The sequence below is a fragment of the Pseudorasbora parva genome, chromosome 6 (assembly GCF_024679245.1).
Source record: "Pseudorasbora parva isolate DD20220531a chromosome 6, ASM2467924v1, whole genome shotgun sequence".
Classification (NCBI taxonomy): Eukaryota; Metazoa; Chordata; class Actinopteri; order Cypriniformes; family Gobionidae; genus Pseudorasbora; species Pseudorasbora parva.
Window position 1 is genome coordinate 14947498 of NC_090177.1, and position 15287 is coordinate 14962784.

At 39.7% G+C, this 15287-nt stretch overlaps 1 protein-coding gene across 1 annotated transcript in view; it reads right to left on the minus strand.

The window, feature by feature from the left end:
- Nucleotides 1-15287, minus strand: part of plxna1a (plexin A1a) — a 259133-nt gene that overhangs the window by 20500 nt on the left and 223346 nt on the right. The window contains exons 23-25 of the mRNA XM_067445763.1: nucleotides 9493-9635; nucleotides 6587-6843; nucleotides 5520-5586 (exon numbers count right to left, since the gene is read on the minus strand). Coding sequence (XP_067301864.1) covers nucleotides 5520-5586; nucleotides 6587-6843; nucleotides 9493-9635 — 467 coding nt within the window. The remainder of the gene's footprint in view (nucleotides 1-5519; nucleotides 5587-6586; nucleotides 6844-9492; nucleotides 9636-15287) is intronic.

Sequence of the window (15287 nt, forward strand, 5' to 3'; positions counted from 1 at the left end):
AAAAAAGAAGAAATTAAAAACACATTCATTGTAGATTCAGATTGTACGTAGCATACATTATGTAAAATGCACATTATACCACACAACATGTGAAGCTACAAGATTTGCTAATCGCTAGTTTCTGAAGGCAGAAGCTACAATGAATCTGAAGCTACAATGAACTGTAATGAGTTTCTGAGACAGAAACTAGCAATTAGCAATCGTATTCATTGTATCTTCAAATTACACAGTGTGATTTACACATTACCACACACAACCTGAAGCTACCATGAATAAACTTGCTAATTGTTTCTGAGGCAGAATCTACAAAAGACCTGAAACTACAATTAATTGTAGACATAGACAGAACTCTGAAAGTCAAAATCTGATCATTTCCAAAGATTGATATACATTTAAATGCAGAAGACTCGTACGAATTACTGCTGTCACAGGCGAGACGCATCAGGCTTGTATCCCTCCTCAACCGACCCCCCGACCGCAGTGATTATTGATGGGCACGGTGAAACGAGGAAACCCGCCGCCTTCCTCCGCCTCACGCATACCCACACAAAACACTTTCCTCTGGTGTCCTCCATCTCTTCATCCTGTTTTACTCCACCTACCCTCCCACCATATGCTGTTAACGTCTCGTTAGCATCTGTGCTAATTAAGCCGACAGCTGCTAACGAGAGGGAGCGTGAATACATCACTCTTAGAGACCCCCGCTGCAGTGCACACGGCCGAGAGACTAGACCTCATCCCACGCTCTAGCTTCATTAAAGAAAGAGACAGAAAGAGAGCGAGAAAGAGCAGACCACATAGCCAGACCTCACCCACCCATAGGGCTAATGAACAGTAGCAGGAAAATATCCTGTTGAAATACAGAGCTAGCAGATCAATTATTCCACACTACAGCCTTGAGCAGACCTCGTTCAAAAGCACCACTGTGGCCAGAATGTTGATAAAAAAAACGCACTTTGTGAGAGAGATTTCTGCGAAGGTTTGACTTGTGTCAGTTTGTTTCAACTGTGCTGTCTGAGCCGTGTCATCATATGTGATATTACAAGCTGTGTGTTGGTGACAACAGCTTGTCAGTTCCACTAACTCATGCCACAATCCCATCCATCTAAAACAGCGCTGCTTTTCCTAATGCTAATTAGCGATCACAAACTGTCTGCTTCTGAACTTTTGTCAGCTAGCAAAGGAGCCAAATGAGGCCTGTAAACAGACAGAGCTTGAAACTGACTTCAAATGAGCAAATCGGAGTTGGCTGATTTGATCTTAAAGAAACATATTAGGCAAAATATTCATGCTGCTCTTATATATATTATATTATATATTACAGTGGGTACGGAAAGTTTTTTTTCCTTCTCATTAATGTGTATACACAGCATCCCATATTGACAGAAAAACACAGAATTGTTGGCTTTTTTTGCAGTTTTATTAAAAAAAAGAAAAACTGAAATATCACATGGTCCTAAGTATTCATACCCTTTGCTGTGACACTCATATATATTTAACTCATGTGCTATCCATTTCGTCTGATCATCCTTGAGATGGTTCTACACATTAATTTGAGTCCAGCTGTGTTTGATTATACTGATTGGACTTAATTAGGAGACCCACACACCTGTCTATATAAGATTTTACAGCTCACAGTGCATGTCAGAGCAAATGAGAATCATGAGGTCAAAGGAACTGCCTGAAGAGCTCAGGGACAGAATTGTGGCAAGGCACTGATCTGGCCATGGTAACAAAAAAATGTCTGCTGCACTTAAGGTTCCTAAGAGCACAGTGGCCTCCATAATCCTTAAATGGAAGATGTTTGGGAGGACCAGAACCCTTCCTAGAGCTGGCCGTCCGGCCAAACTGAGCTATCGGCGGAGAAGAGCCTTGGTGAGAGGTAAAGAAGAACCCAAAGTTCACTGTGGCTGAGCTCCAGAGATGCAGATGGGAGAAAGCTGTAGAGAGTCAACCGTCACTGCAGCCTCCACCAGTCGGGGCTTTATGGCAGAGTGACCCAATGGAAGCCTCTTCTCAGTGCAAGACACATGAAAGCCTGCATGGAGTTTGCTAAAAAAACACCTGAAGGACTCCAAGAGGGTGATAAATAAGATTCTCTAGTCTAAGCAGACCAAGATAGAACTTGTTGGCCTTAATTCTAAGTGATATGTGTGGAGAAAACCAAACACTGCTGTCCGTCCACCTGTGCTGTGCTGTGCACCTGTCCAGAACAGTGTCAACGGTGAAGCATGGTGGTTGCAGCATCATACTGTGGGGGTGTTTTTAGGCTGCAGGGACAGGACGACTGGTTACAATCAATGGAAAGATGAAAGGAGCCAAGTACAGGGATATCCTGGACGAAAACCTTCTCCTGAGTGCTCAAGACCTCGGACTGGGCCAAAGGTTCACCTTCCAACAAGACAATGACCCTAAACACACAGCTAAAATAACGAAGGAGTGGATTCACAACAACTCTGTGTCTGTTCTTGAATGGCCCAGCCAGAGCCCTGACTTAAACTCAATTGAGCATCTCTGGAGAGAACTGAAAATGGCTGTCCACCAACGTTTACCATCCAACCTGACAGAACTGGAGAGGATCTGCAATGAGAAATGGCAGAGGATCCCCAAATCCAGGTGTGAAAAACTTGTTGCATCTTTCCCAAAAAGACTCATGGCTGTATTAGATCAAAAGGGTGCTTCTACTAAATACTGAGCAAAGGGTCTGAATACTTAGGACCATGTGATATTTTAGTTTTTCTTTCTTAATAAATCTGCAATATCTGTTTTTCTGTCAATATGGGGTGCTGTGTATACATTAATGAGAAAAAATGAACAAGTGGCTGCAATATAACAGTCAAAAATTTAAGGGGGTCTGAATACTTTCCGTACCCACTATATATATATATATATATATATATATATATATATATATATATATATATATATATATATATATATATATATATATATATATATATATATATAGAATACACCTTGTCAGGTGTTACATTTATGGTCACTTGTCTGATATCAGTATATTATTAGTTGTAGTATTGTAAATAAATTGACAATTTTCATATTTTGGGTGAACTATTCCTTTATAAACAACTACATTCTATGTTGCCAAATAATACAAGAGCACGTTCAATTTGTCCTCTTTAAATGAATTTCTATGATGTAAAAGTATTCTAGACACCCGTTTCCTGTTGATTAAAATTCTTCCAGTTCACGCTGAGCCCTGCATGATTGAAGTAATAAAACTAGAGAGCTGCTAATGTAAGAGTGCAAGAGAGACAGACAGACAGGGGAGGATGCGACATCCTGCAGCTCAATCACACTCTGAGTGGCGTCATGGAGCGAAGCAGGATGGGGGCAAGCAGAGTACAGGAGTATATAAAAGGAGAGGGAGCTAAGAGATGCAGATGCAGAGGGGCCGCTAGGGATGGCCTTTGACCTGCCAGCCCCCCTGACAGACAGCTTCTGTCTCTTAATTTGTCTCATAATGTTGAAGGCTCTCTGGTTGCCCTTCGTGTAGAATACAGAGTGCAAATTCATTTTTGAGCTTTTGCATGTGTGTTTGGGTTTTTTCTTTCTTTTTTTCAGCAGTGAGTAATTCAAATCTGTAAGACTTTCTTTTTACAGAATACCGAAAAGCTGATATTTTGAAGGTTTCAAATGGTTTTGTCCATATGATAAAAGTCAATGGGATCAACAACAAAGTCTCAAACTAGTGCTGTCAAATCTGTTAATCGTGATTAATCTCATCCAAAATAAAAGTTTGCGTTTACATAATATGTGTGTGTGTATTGTGTATAATTCAGTGTTGGGCAGTAGCTATTCTCAGCCTCAGATGTCAGTCTGAACATGTGGCTACGCAAGCGACACTACTAGCTTAACTACATTATTTCAGTAGCTTGTCAGTAGCTCAGTTAATTTTTTAAATAGTGTAGCTTTTCCAGTAGCTAACTACTTCATCCAGCAAGTAGCGGTGCAGCGCGGCCAAAAGCTACATTTCCTTTTGTGTTCTGACGAGTGATGAGCCTGTAATGAGTGAAGCTGACGCTCAGCTCAATACTCCGCTCTCTGCCCAAGCGAACGCTCCACTCATAAACCACTCATGTTTACTGGTAAAACAACGTCTATACTTGTTGTAGCCATTAAAAAAAACCTTTTGTACTTTTCAAATTATTTTCATATTATGTCAAATATTATAATGCTATTTTTTTTATTTTATCAATGTTGATTATGAAAAGTAACAGCATGAGTAAGGCAATACACATGATGCGCAATCTGTCAGAAGACATGGAGTGGGTCAGAAATGGTAGCAGTTTATGACTGGCGTCTCAGAGCGTTTCTGTTCAAAATGCTGCGTGCTCCATCTCTACATGTGCTTTGAGTTTAACCTGCATTTTTAGACTTACCCTGACTCCTGAGTATTTAATTGTTCTTGCACTGATGTTAAATTTGTAGCAATTTTGTACTTTGACAGCCGGTTTGAGATATAGACTATATTTGAGTATTGATTTGGACCAATTTTGCCATTGGAATAACTGGGGAAAAAGTGTCCCAATCAACCTGAATTCACCCTATACTCTTTGAAATCTTAATCGCATTGCGTCGTTTTATACTCCAAATATTTTAATAACATTCTTCATTAAAAAGTATTTAGTTATTTGTAAATGTCGTAAAATAAAAAACAAAAACAAAAAAACGAAAAAATGTTTTTAATGTAGCTAGTTATAGTACTTTTTGATTGTAATTTGTAGTGTAGCTAACTACCTTTTTCAGACGGGTAGCTTGGATGTAACTTAACTACTTTTACTTATGAGAAGCTTTAGAAAGTTTTAGAGTTGTTTGCCCAACACTGGTATAATTATTACTCTGCCATAGTATATCTACACACACACGCACTCATTCATGTATATATATATATATATATATATATATATATATATATATATATATATATATATATATATATATATATATATATATATATATATATATATATATATATATATATATATATATATATATATATATATTTAAGAAATATTTGCATGTATATACTGTATATATACTAATTAAATTTATATTTTATATAAATATTTTATATATAAATATAAATATGCAGGAGTGTGTACTTATATATACATAATAATTATATACAACACAAACATATATTATGTAAACACAAACTTTTATTTTGGATGTGATTAATGGCAATTAATCGATTTGAGAGCACTAATTCAAACAAATCATACAGATTCAAAATGTATCTGATTGATTCTTCAGAAGAACTGGCTCATAAGCTTAAGTCAGACTTATGAATCCAAATGTGAAAACAACAATATTCCTTTGATGCTAAGTTTAAATTCTGCTGTGATATTTTTTTCAAGATTCTCAACTGAATACAATTATTTATAATCATTTTAAATATAAACTTTATAATAATAATAATAATAATAATAATAATAATAATAATAATAAAATGACCCCAACACCTGAACAATATCATACATACTGTACACACTTACTTTTAAGAACTTGTACAGAAGAAAAGTGAACCAGTTTGTAAGCATCTTCTCAGCAACAGACTCGGTCCTAAAAGCACAGGAAAAGAGATAATATGAATTCCAATTCAAACAATAAAAAAGCCATCCAAAAGTAAATAAAAGCCTTCTAATGTGGCACTTGTGAAAAACAAACCACCAATCTTCATTAAGACCAGACAATTACAGTGATTGGGCGACGTCTTCCATTAATGGCCAACCTGTCGCTAGCCAAAGACCCCCCAAAAGCTTCCCCAGAATAGAAGTAATTAAAGCATGCCGTAATTAATGGACTTCAATGCTCCTAATTCATCTGTAGCTGGCAAACGAGAGCGACTGCTAGCGTAGGCTGCTGACTGTGGCTCCATCCTCCCTCAGGCCCACCAGGAGCCTTTTCTGCTGTTCAATAATGCATTCACATAGACTTACCAACTCCCATTACTTCCTTACATAAGGGCCTATTATTAAATGATATGCTCATTAATAAAACGGTGAAGGGAAGATAAGGTGAATGGAGTGGGACAACAGGTATTTCATGAGGGGCGAGTGTCCTGAATAGCTCATTAGTGCACTTCGGTAAGTGTGCTAGATCCGGATTGACATTCGGGTGAGATGGAGAGTATTGACTTACATGAACTTTTTTGTTTCGGGGAGAACATTTGACGTGGCATTTCCAGGCTGGGAATTTTGTAGAATTTTGGTAGTCTACTTAAAATGACAGTCAAGGTTTCTTGCACAAAAATCATGATTCAGTCTTAAAGAACTATATTTTACCCTCTCTATGACCCTCTGAAATCAAATACTGTCTGAGTAGGTACTACATTTAAATTTGAATTGAAAATATGCTCTAAATTTGGACATCTGCCATGTTCACATGAAAACTCTTAGGTCATCCAGACACTTTTTTACCTGCATACTATATAGCAGGGAATAATTCAATCTCAGACACAGTGGCTATTTTTGCTACTCTACCTTTAAGTGTTTAAAACTAAACAACCTCTGTTTTGAATGGCTAACTCTGTATATCAGTCTGTGTGTGTGTTCTCTCCCACCTCCTGAGCAGCAGTTTAGGGTGGTTTTTGCTCTCCAGGTTCTTGTCGATGAGGTCAGAGAGCAGCTGTTTGAGGACTCCTGTAGCGTACTCCATCTCTCCCTGTAGAGCTGTCATGATGAGTGATGCCACGTTGCCACGGTCACGCATGGAGAAGGAGCGCTGAGCTTCGAGCGTGCGGATAAATGTCAGCAGGAAGTGCTTCTTGGTGAGGAGTTGACCAAATAGAGTCAAGGCCTTCTCGACATTAGCCTGCACCTGTGGGAAAACACACAGAGCAACTCATTATACAGTGTAGAATAAATTATGACAGATATGTTTTGTTAAACAAAAAGAAAACATCAATTCAATTTAACATGATCTTTTTAAAGGCTATAAATTCTTTCACAACATTGGGTCTCATTCGGGAAATTAATCTACACTTCCGTTTAAAAGTTTCGAGAACTATTGAAAATAGTTTGCAATGCTTTTGAGGTAAATTTGTCTTTCAGTATTCAATAAATAGAAAGTTCAAAAGAAAAGCAGAAATATGTTGTTATACTATAAATGCCTTTAGTGTCCCTTTGATAAATTGAATGGAACATTTTGGAAATAAAAGTATGAAGTACTTTTTTTTTTTAAGTCCAAAGCATCACAACGCCTCCGCCAGTTTGCCTTCTTCCCATAGTGCATCCTGGTGCCATGTTTTCCCAGGTAAACGACACACCCGGTTATCCATGTTATGTAAAAGAAAATGTGATTCATCAGACCAAGCCACCTTCTTCCATTGCTCCGTGGTCCAGTTCTGATGCTCACGTGTCCACTGTTGCCGTTTTCGGGGGTGGGCACCCTGACTGGTCTGTGGCTATGCCGCCCCATATGCATTGTACTGTGTATTCTGACACCTTTCTATTAGAACCAGGAATAACTTCTTCAGCAATTTGAGCTACAGTTGCTCATCTGTTTGATCAGACCACAAGGGCCAGCCTTCACTCCCCACGTGCATCAATGAGTGTTGGCCGCCCATGATATTCTTCCTTGGGCCACTTTTGATAGCTACTGACCTCTGCAGACTAGGAACACCCCACAAGAGCTGAAGTTTTGAGATGCTCGTCTAGCATCACAATTCGGCCCTTGACAAACTTGCTCAAATCCTTACGTTTGCCCATTTTTCCTGCTTCTAACACATCAACAAATTATATATCCCACCCACTGGCAAGTGCTGTGATGAAGAGATAATCAATAATTCACTTCACCTGTCAGCAGTCATAATGTTATGCCTGATCGGTGTATATATCTTTCTCATCCCAAACTTTTAAATGTCATACCAAAAAGTTTTTTTGGGGTGGGACTATCTGACAAATAGCAAATGAAAAAAAAAAAATGAAAAAAGCAAAGTATTATAACATTCAGTGATGAGGTGTGGACTGTAAAACTAGTGGATTTTTTTTAAAGAAAGTAAATAAGGTCAATTTCCATTTCACATTGCTTTTAATGTTTTTGATTGACACATACTGCCTTTCTGAAACACAAAGTCAAAGTCCTTTATTAGAGCAAACAGCGTTCAAGCAGAAGTCCACATGAGGGACGTGCCGCTTTCTGATTGACATCAAAGGGAATCCAAAATGCTAGCAGCTCAAAACACAACAGAAGGAAATGCAGAGTGAGGGCGAGATGCAGCTGAGGAAAGACAGAGAGAGAAAGAGTTCAGCAGGAAGCAGAAGTGACCTCTATGTCCAGGAGCGAAAAGTGGCATTGTGTCCTTCCATGATCCGCAGGGAGGCACCTGTCACTTTTCATCTGCTTCAACTTCTAATACATCTTTACCTGTACATTTTCTTGAAGCTACATATTTTCACAAACATCATAAAAGTAACACATCTTACGTGTGTCCGAAAAAGACAAGAGAATCCAATCCGCGTGCATATTTCTCTACTGAATAGCCCCGCCCACAGTGAAATCTCATTGGTGCCAAATTCTGCTTCACAAATATAAAACTATAATTATCTCGCATTGTTGCAGGGAACTTGTCTTTGGATTAAAGCGGCTGTATGGATTATACAGCTGTGAAATTCCAAAAAACAAAAACAAACAAATAAAATCTCCTCGCTAGGATGCCGGAATCAGACTTCAAAGCGAACCGGCGTCTGTTATTGTCCCCTTCAGCACCTTATATACCATGTAACCTGACAAAGGCCTTTTTTCCGACAACACAGACTAATAAAGTGCCTCAATTCTTCTCTGCTGAGCCGAATGAAATTTGCAGCCTCTCGGGGAGGCCGATTGTACTGTAGGTTGCTTTGGGGCGAGAAGCTACACAGAGCAATAAGGGTCTGAGCCGTGCGCATAGGTACTTGATTACGCCGGGGACTCGGGGGCAAATACAGTGAAAACAAACCCCAGATGAAATAATAAACATGTGATCCTACTGCAAGCCAACAGCATGACCTGCCGTACGGCCGATGGACGTAGCATGTTTGAGTAATGGAGTATTTAATTACGCTGACCAGTGCGTTTTGAGGTTTTGCAATTGCTCGTTTAGTCTCGTTGTTTTCTTTAGCTCGTGCTGTTATGTGTCAGTCATTAGCATCTGGCTCTATAGTACAAGAGGTCACAATCTGTAATGTATTGAACTCTATTAACTCCAAATTGCAGGTTCAAACTGTATTTTTTCCCAGTGAGTCCCTGACCCCATTTATCGGAAGCCATTGATGTCAAAAAGAATGGTAACCAAATTTACAATATACATTATGACCTTGCAAGAGTGTTGATCAGATGACAATGCCGTTATTATAGTTTATACAATTTCAGCCATATGTGAGGGAATGATGTTGTTTTTCGAGTATTAGTAGTGGTCGGCTGATTTTTGATTACATTGTTAGTTCTGCTCTAGGGGTACCATGGTGATGGCGATGTACTGACCCGTACCTCCATCTCCTTGAGCACCGGGTGGTCCTCAATGCCGGGGAACAGCACTCTCATGGCATAGGTTCGGTAGTCCAGGAATGGGATACCTGCCCCATCCAGCTCCTGGGTAAGCTCGTGGATGTCGGTTTGGAGTTCGGCAAATGCTGTGAGGAGAAAAAAAAAGAAAAATGTTGAAAAATGTCGTTTTTCTCTGCTCACTTTTTGACGACTGCGCTTCCCCTCAGCACGCTTTGTGAATATTCATAATGAATTCTTAATGGCTTGAGTCTGAACCAATAAAAGGTGATATTCAAACTCATGCTGATGTAAACAAAACCATCTGACTCTTAATAAAGCACACGATCAAAAAAGCCTCTGACAGCTCGGGTTCCCGATATACACATTTACATAGAATTAAAGTATTACAAAATATCGGTCTTGGTGAGTATTCATGCAAACATTATCTGTTATGTCTCAAGTGAATGTTTTGTTAATTGTTGGGGAAAAACATCTGATGCGTAACATTATTTTTAGATCTGTATGGTACAGTAGGTCTTAATAATTATTAATCAAACAATTGTGGTATCATGGGAAAAAAGCCGGGAAAAAGCTTTTTTTTATTAAATTGTTTTTTGTTTGACTTAGTGTGTGCCAAATTTGGTGTTATTACAGGATTTTAAGGTATGGTTGCTCTGTGATTTTGTTTAGGAACCTTTAGAAAACTTTAACTCGATTTTTCTCTAAATTGACTTTGCTGACTCGATCCACTTCAAACAGATGTCATGTTTTGATTTGATTCACACAAATCGTACATCATTTTGAATTTAATTGACTTTTTTATGAGAATGACAACTAATTATTTAAAAATGTGTCATTGCAAATCATCTGGCCAGCAAGGGTTACATACATGACACACACACACACACACACGTCTTATACATCTGTGCATAGTGGTTCTTGAAGCACTGACTCCGGCTGCAGTCCACTCTTTGTGAATCTCCCCCAAATTTTCCAATGGGTTTTGTTTCCCAAACCTCTCCAGGGTGCTGTTATCCCTATTGCTTGTACACTTTTTTCTACCACGTTTCCTTCCCTTCACCTCTCTATTAATGTGCTTGAACACAGAGCTCTGTAAACAGCCAGTCTCCTTTGCAATGACCTTTTGTGTCTTGCCCTCCTTGTGCAAGATGTCAATGGTCAAGTGTCAAGTCAGCAGTCTTCCTCATGATTGTGTAGCCTACAGAACTAGACTGAAGCCTAGTTCAGACTGCACGATTTTCAAACTCGTCGGGTCACTGCTCTTTTCACACTGCATGACTATCTGGGGTATCATTCAGTCACTGCTGTGTTCACACTGCACGATGGTTTGACGACAGAGGAGTTCACACTGCATGACTGAACAAGAGGAAGAATCGCCGACAACTCTCTATCTCTCCGGTGCGCAAACTACGTTTCCCAAACACACGTGCGATGTGACAAGTATACAAAGCGAGATCACACGTGCGTCAGACCGGAATTCTCGCGCAAGACTTAGAATTGTTATTAAAAATGATAAACTGCAAAAAGTTTGCTTCAAATTGTGTGCGCTGATTTGTGGAGAAAAAGAAAAAAGATTATGGCGGAAGAAATTGCTGGAGAGACAGAGGGAGCCAGGATTGTGTTCTGCAAAGACAGTTTGAGGTCAATAAACAATTTTGTAATGTGCTGCTGCTGTGGCTGGATGTGCAAATGTGCAAATGTTTGGCCTTTGTTTCTGTTTAATAGAATTGTAAATATATCTATTAAAATACTGATATTCTGCTCTATAACTCCTCCCTGAACCTCCCGCTGCCCTGTATCTCACTCTCTCATTGGCTGTCGGTCATCGCCGATGTCATTTTCAGTCAGAACGCAGTTCACACAGCAGGAGTTTCAATCGCAGACAGGTCCAGATATTTAGCATGCCAAATATCTCACCGGCGTCGGCGACTCGTCGGCGATTCTCTCTGATCGCGTCTTTGATTATTCACACTGCGTGATTGTCACTCGCGTGCACGAGCACCGATTTGCCTGTGATCTCGAGCATTTGTCGGCGATTTCACAAAACCTGTCGGCGACTCAAAATCGGGGCAAAAATCGGGCAGTGTGAACTAGGCTTTAGAGACCATTTAAAGGCCTTTGCAGGTGTTTTGAGTTGAATAGCTGATTAGAGTGTGCCACCAGTTGTACATACATACAGGCAACATATTTCCAGAGTAGTTTTGTAGTTTTGTAAAAAAAAAAATCTGATCTGGGTAAATTCACAGTATACACTGGTGTGCATATTAAAATATCTCATAATAGAAGTTTGGTTTGCTTTAAGCCTTTTCTAAGAATGAATAAAAATTAACTTTAAATAAAATGGTTTTATTGAGAACTTGTGGAATGATGTGGTCACTGGGAGCCTTGTGAAATAATAAGTACGTGTTGGGTAAACAGAAGTAATGCTAAGTCTGTCAATCTGTTTGTTTACTCAGTTTATGACTAATTTGGTTTTTCTATTCGAAAAGAGCGGGAGGGAAGAGACGTAAGAGACAAAGTTCACGGGAAAAGAAAGTCAATTAATTGCATGAGTGGGTAATTAATAAAGGAGCGGAGCTTTTCATGCATAATTTCCTCCAGCTGTTGTTCCTCCTCGTTGTCCGCTGGGATACGAATACTGAAGCAAGAAGCTCCTACTCTAAGTGAGGGATTTTCATCTTAAAAATACTACACAAATATTATTCAAGATGAACTGTCCAACGGGATTTTCAGTCTCCTGACGGCAAAAAAAGGGAAAAAAGAAGAGAAAGTGACAGGCCTAAAGAGCTTTTAATTCAATGGTTCTTTTTCGTCAAAGTGCACTTGAAAGGCCCAACAAAGATTTCCAACATGAGGGATGGCCTTGTAATTCAATTTCGCTTCATTACTTGGAGAGGCGCGTGTCGGATCTTAAAGCACGAGGGGGCATTGCAGATAGCTTGAATGCAATTTTTTAAAGGCTTTCTGTTGTAGTGGTCAAAACATTACGCCTCTCAGGAAGAAGCAGCACTGTCCAGGTCAGCCAGCAAATCATTTCTTTCAGTGCAGAAGCTGTTTGTGAAAACAAGTTTGAAAAGTTTCACACATTGCTGATAATGAAAACGTTCCTTCAGTTGTGAAAGCACGCAAAGTGAAACAATTCCTTGCACTAACATTTCTGGGCTAATGTAAAGCAGAGAGGCGAAGCTGATATCCCCACTGAGCGTTCCCGGTGTCTAAACTGGCGCTGGATAACTCGCTAATTAGCCATTAGCCGTGCCTTTGTTTGTTTGTACCACTGCGCTCTCTGATGGGCTGCATCACAGCTCAGTAAGCCTTTGCATATGGAAAATCGCCTGTCCCTGGATGGCTCTCGCCAGTCCACACCCCATGACTGTGTACATGCAGCGCCATCCTGACTTCCTACACCCTTATCCTATACTGCCAAACTAGAGGCCGTGGTGTGAATGCACGTTTCAAACATTTAATAATAATAATAATAATAGATTTTATTTATAATGCACTTTTCATTCCGAAGAATCTCAAAGTGCAACAAAGGGGGGGAAAAATAACACAAAAAAAAAGAATAACAAGTAAAAATATAGAATACTACAAACAATCAACCAACACAGAAAACAGAACAGAAAGAGCTGATGGTGAACAGAAAACAGCTGATGGTGGAAGTCTCTGTTAGCTCCGCAGCACACTGTGGTCCACTCCATGTTTTAAATTTCTCCCAGCGGCAGTGTGTCCTGATGACATCGCCGAGGCACGACAGCTGAAGACCAGATGATGGGTCTTCATGACGATTCAAACGATGGGGATCGCCGCAGCACCATGCAGGAGGCAGAACATTTTTCCGGGCACTTCTGTGGACACACCGGGGTCGGCGCAGAAGTCCAAGCCGCTCCACGGCCGCAATGCAGGACGGAACAGCGGCGCAGCCGAGAAGTGGAACATCCCAACATCATGCCGGACGCCGATTACGATGGCCCAGATGACGCTAGCCCGGTGCAAACTTCAGCCACCATGCAGCTTAAGCCCAAGGGAGACCACCAGTGAACAGTCGCGGCGAGAAACATCAAATGTCCTCCAAACCAGAACCAACCAACCGCAGCAATTCAAACATAAACATTAGAGAAGTGGTGGAAAACGGCGAAACGACGAACAACGTCCTCTCAGTGGCTGCCAGCAATCAGCAACAGCGCCAATTGTAGCTTTGACTGTTAGACTAGTCACAAACATAAGAAAATAAAATAAAATCTAAATCTAATAGTACATTAACATGATTTGTGGGTGGAGAAGTGGCGAACAGACAACGCCAGCGTCCTCTCCCCCACGTTGCCTACAAAATTTGAGTGAATAAACTCTGAAGTACTTTTTACAGTAATCGAAACATTTTGTTAATGAGAATTTGGGGAGGAAATGTGCAAAGTAATTATTCTATTCCAAATATGTTATGCAAGGGATGATGTACATTCAGCCGATTATTATCGCAGAATAATCCCAGACGGGAAGATCAAGTGCATTGCACTGAAGGGGTTTATTCTGCAATAACAACCGGCTGGATGAACATTATCCCGCTTATTACACGTAAGTTATGTAGTAAGTGGTCCTGCTACTTACCACATAAGTAAATAATTAGACATAAAATATTAACACATGTTACAACAGTGCATTTTAACCCCAAAATAAGTGTTTTTTTAAAGAAATTACCAACACTGTTTAAATATTTCAACAGATATTTTAAAAACTTTGTCCAAAACAACACTTTTTCTTGTGATTTTGGAGTAAAATATGCTATTTCTTGACTGGTTTTGTGAGATTCACCTCATTGTAGCCCATTTTCTGACCCCGTTGACATCTTTGGGTTCGACGGAGCACTCGTTTGAGAGCTTCATGTCATTATGAGGCAAATCCATTCCCAGCCCAAATAAGAAATAACCAAGCTAAGGTCATAAATATTTTGCAGAGGTTGTAAATAATGTCAGTGCATATGATCCAAATAAAATATTGATGCACAGATTGAATGGCATTGCGATAACAAACCGTTCTGGTTGTCCACTAATGAAGGCGGCATCATTCTCCCTCTGCCATTCAGCCGTCTCCCCCTTTGCAGTGAAAAAGACTGTTTGTTAGCTAGCTAAGCCACGCCACGCTTTTTCATCCTCCTGACAGGGTTGTGACCAGGAGGGTCGACAGTCCTAAGATAATGGCCAATTAGACCCAGTGCATCTCTACGAGACCAGGTAGAGTATGGCATTGGGAACCTTTACGCCATATGGAAACTGCATTTCAAACTTGGCGGAAGACGGAATCCCATAACAGCACAGACCACTAACACCAACCTGTTATCAAGACATGCTAACAACCATAATGGTGTCACCATGGCGACAAGAGAATGGAAAGATGTTAATGTGGAGGCGTGATAGTAGGACCCGCAGGTTTCACTTCAACGGCATTTTAAATCATATATGAAATTCACATTTCATGACGTGAAGGTTTATCACAGGATGTGTCATTTACATTAAAAAAAAAAAACATTCTTTAAATGTAGAAGTAGGAACAGATAAGGTGTAACATCATCTATGTGTCACAAAAGTATTAATTTCTTAGGGTTGAATAGTCTTTTTATATTAGTAGATGAATAGTCAAGTCAAAGTATACTTTATGCAAATTATTAAATGCCACAGACCATTTCCCCCAAAAAATTAAACAAAAGAAATAAAGTACAATTATTTTGGTTTACTATTGCTTATTTGACCATTTTATAATTTACAGCATCATTACTCCAGTCA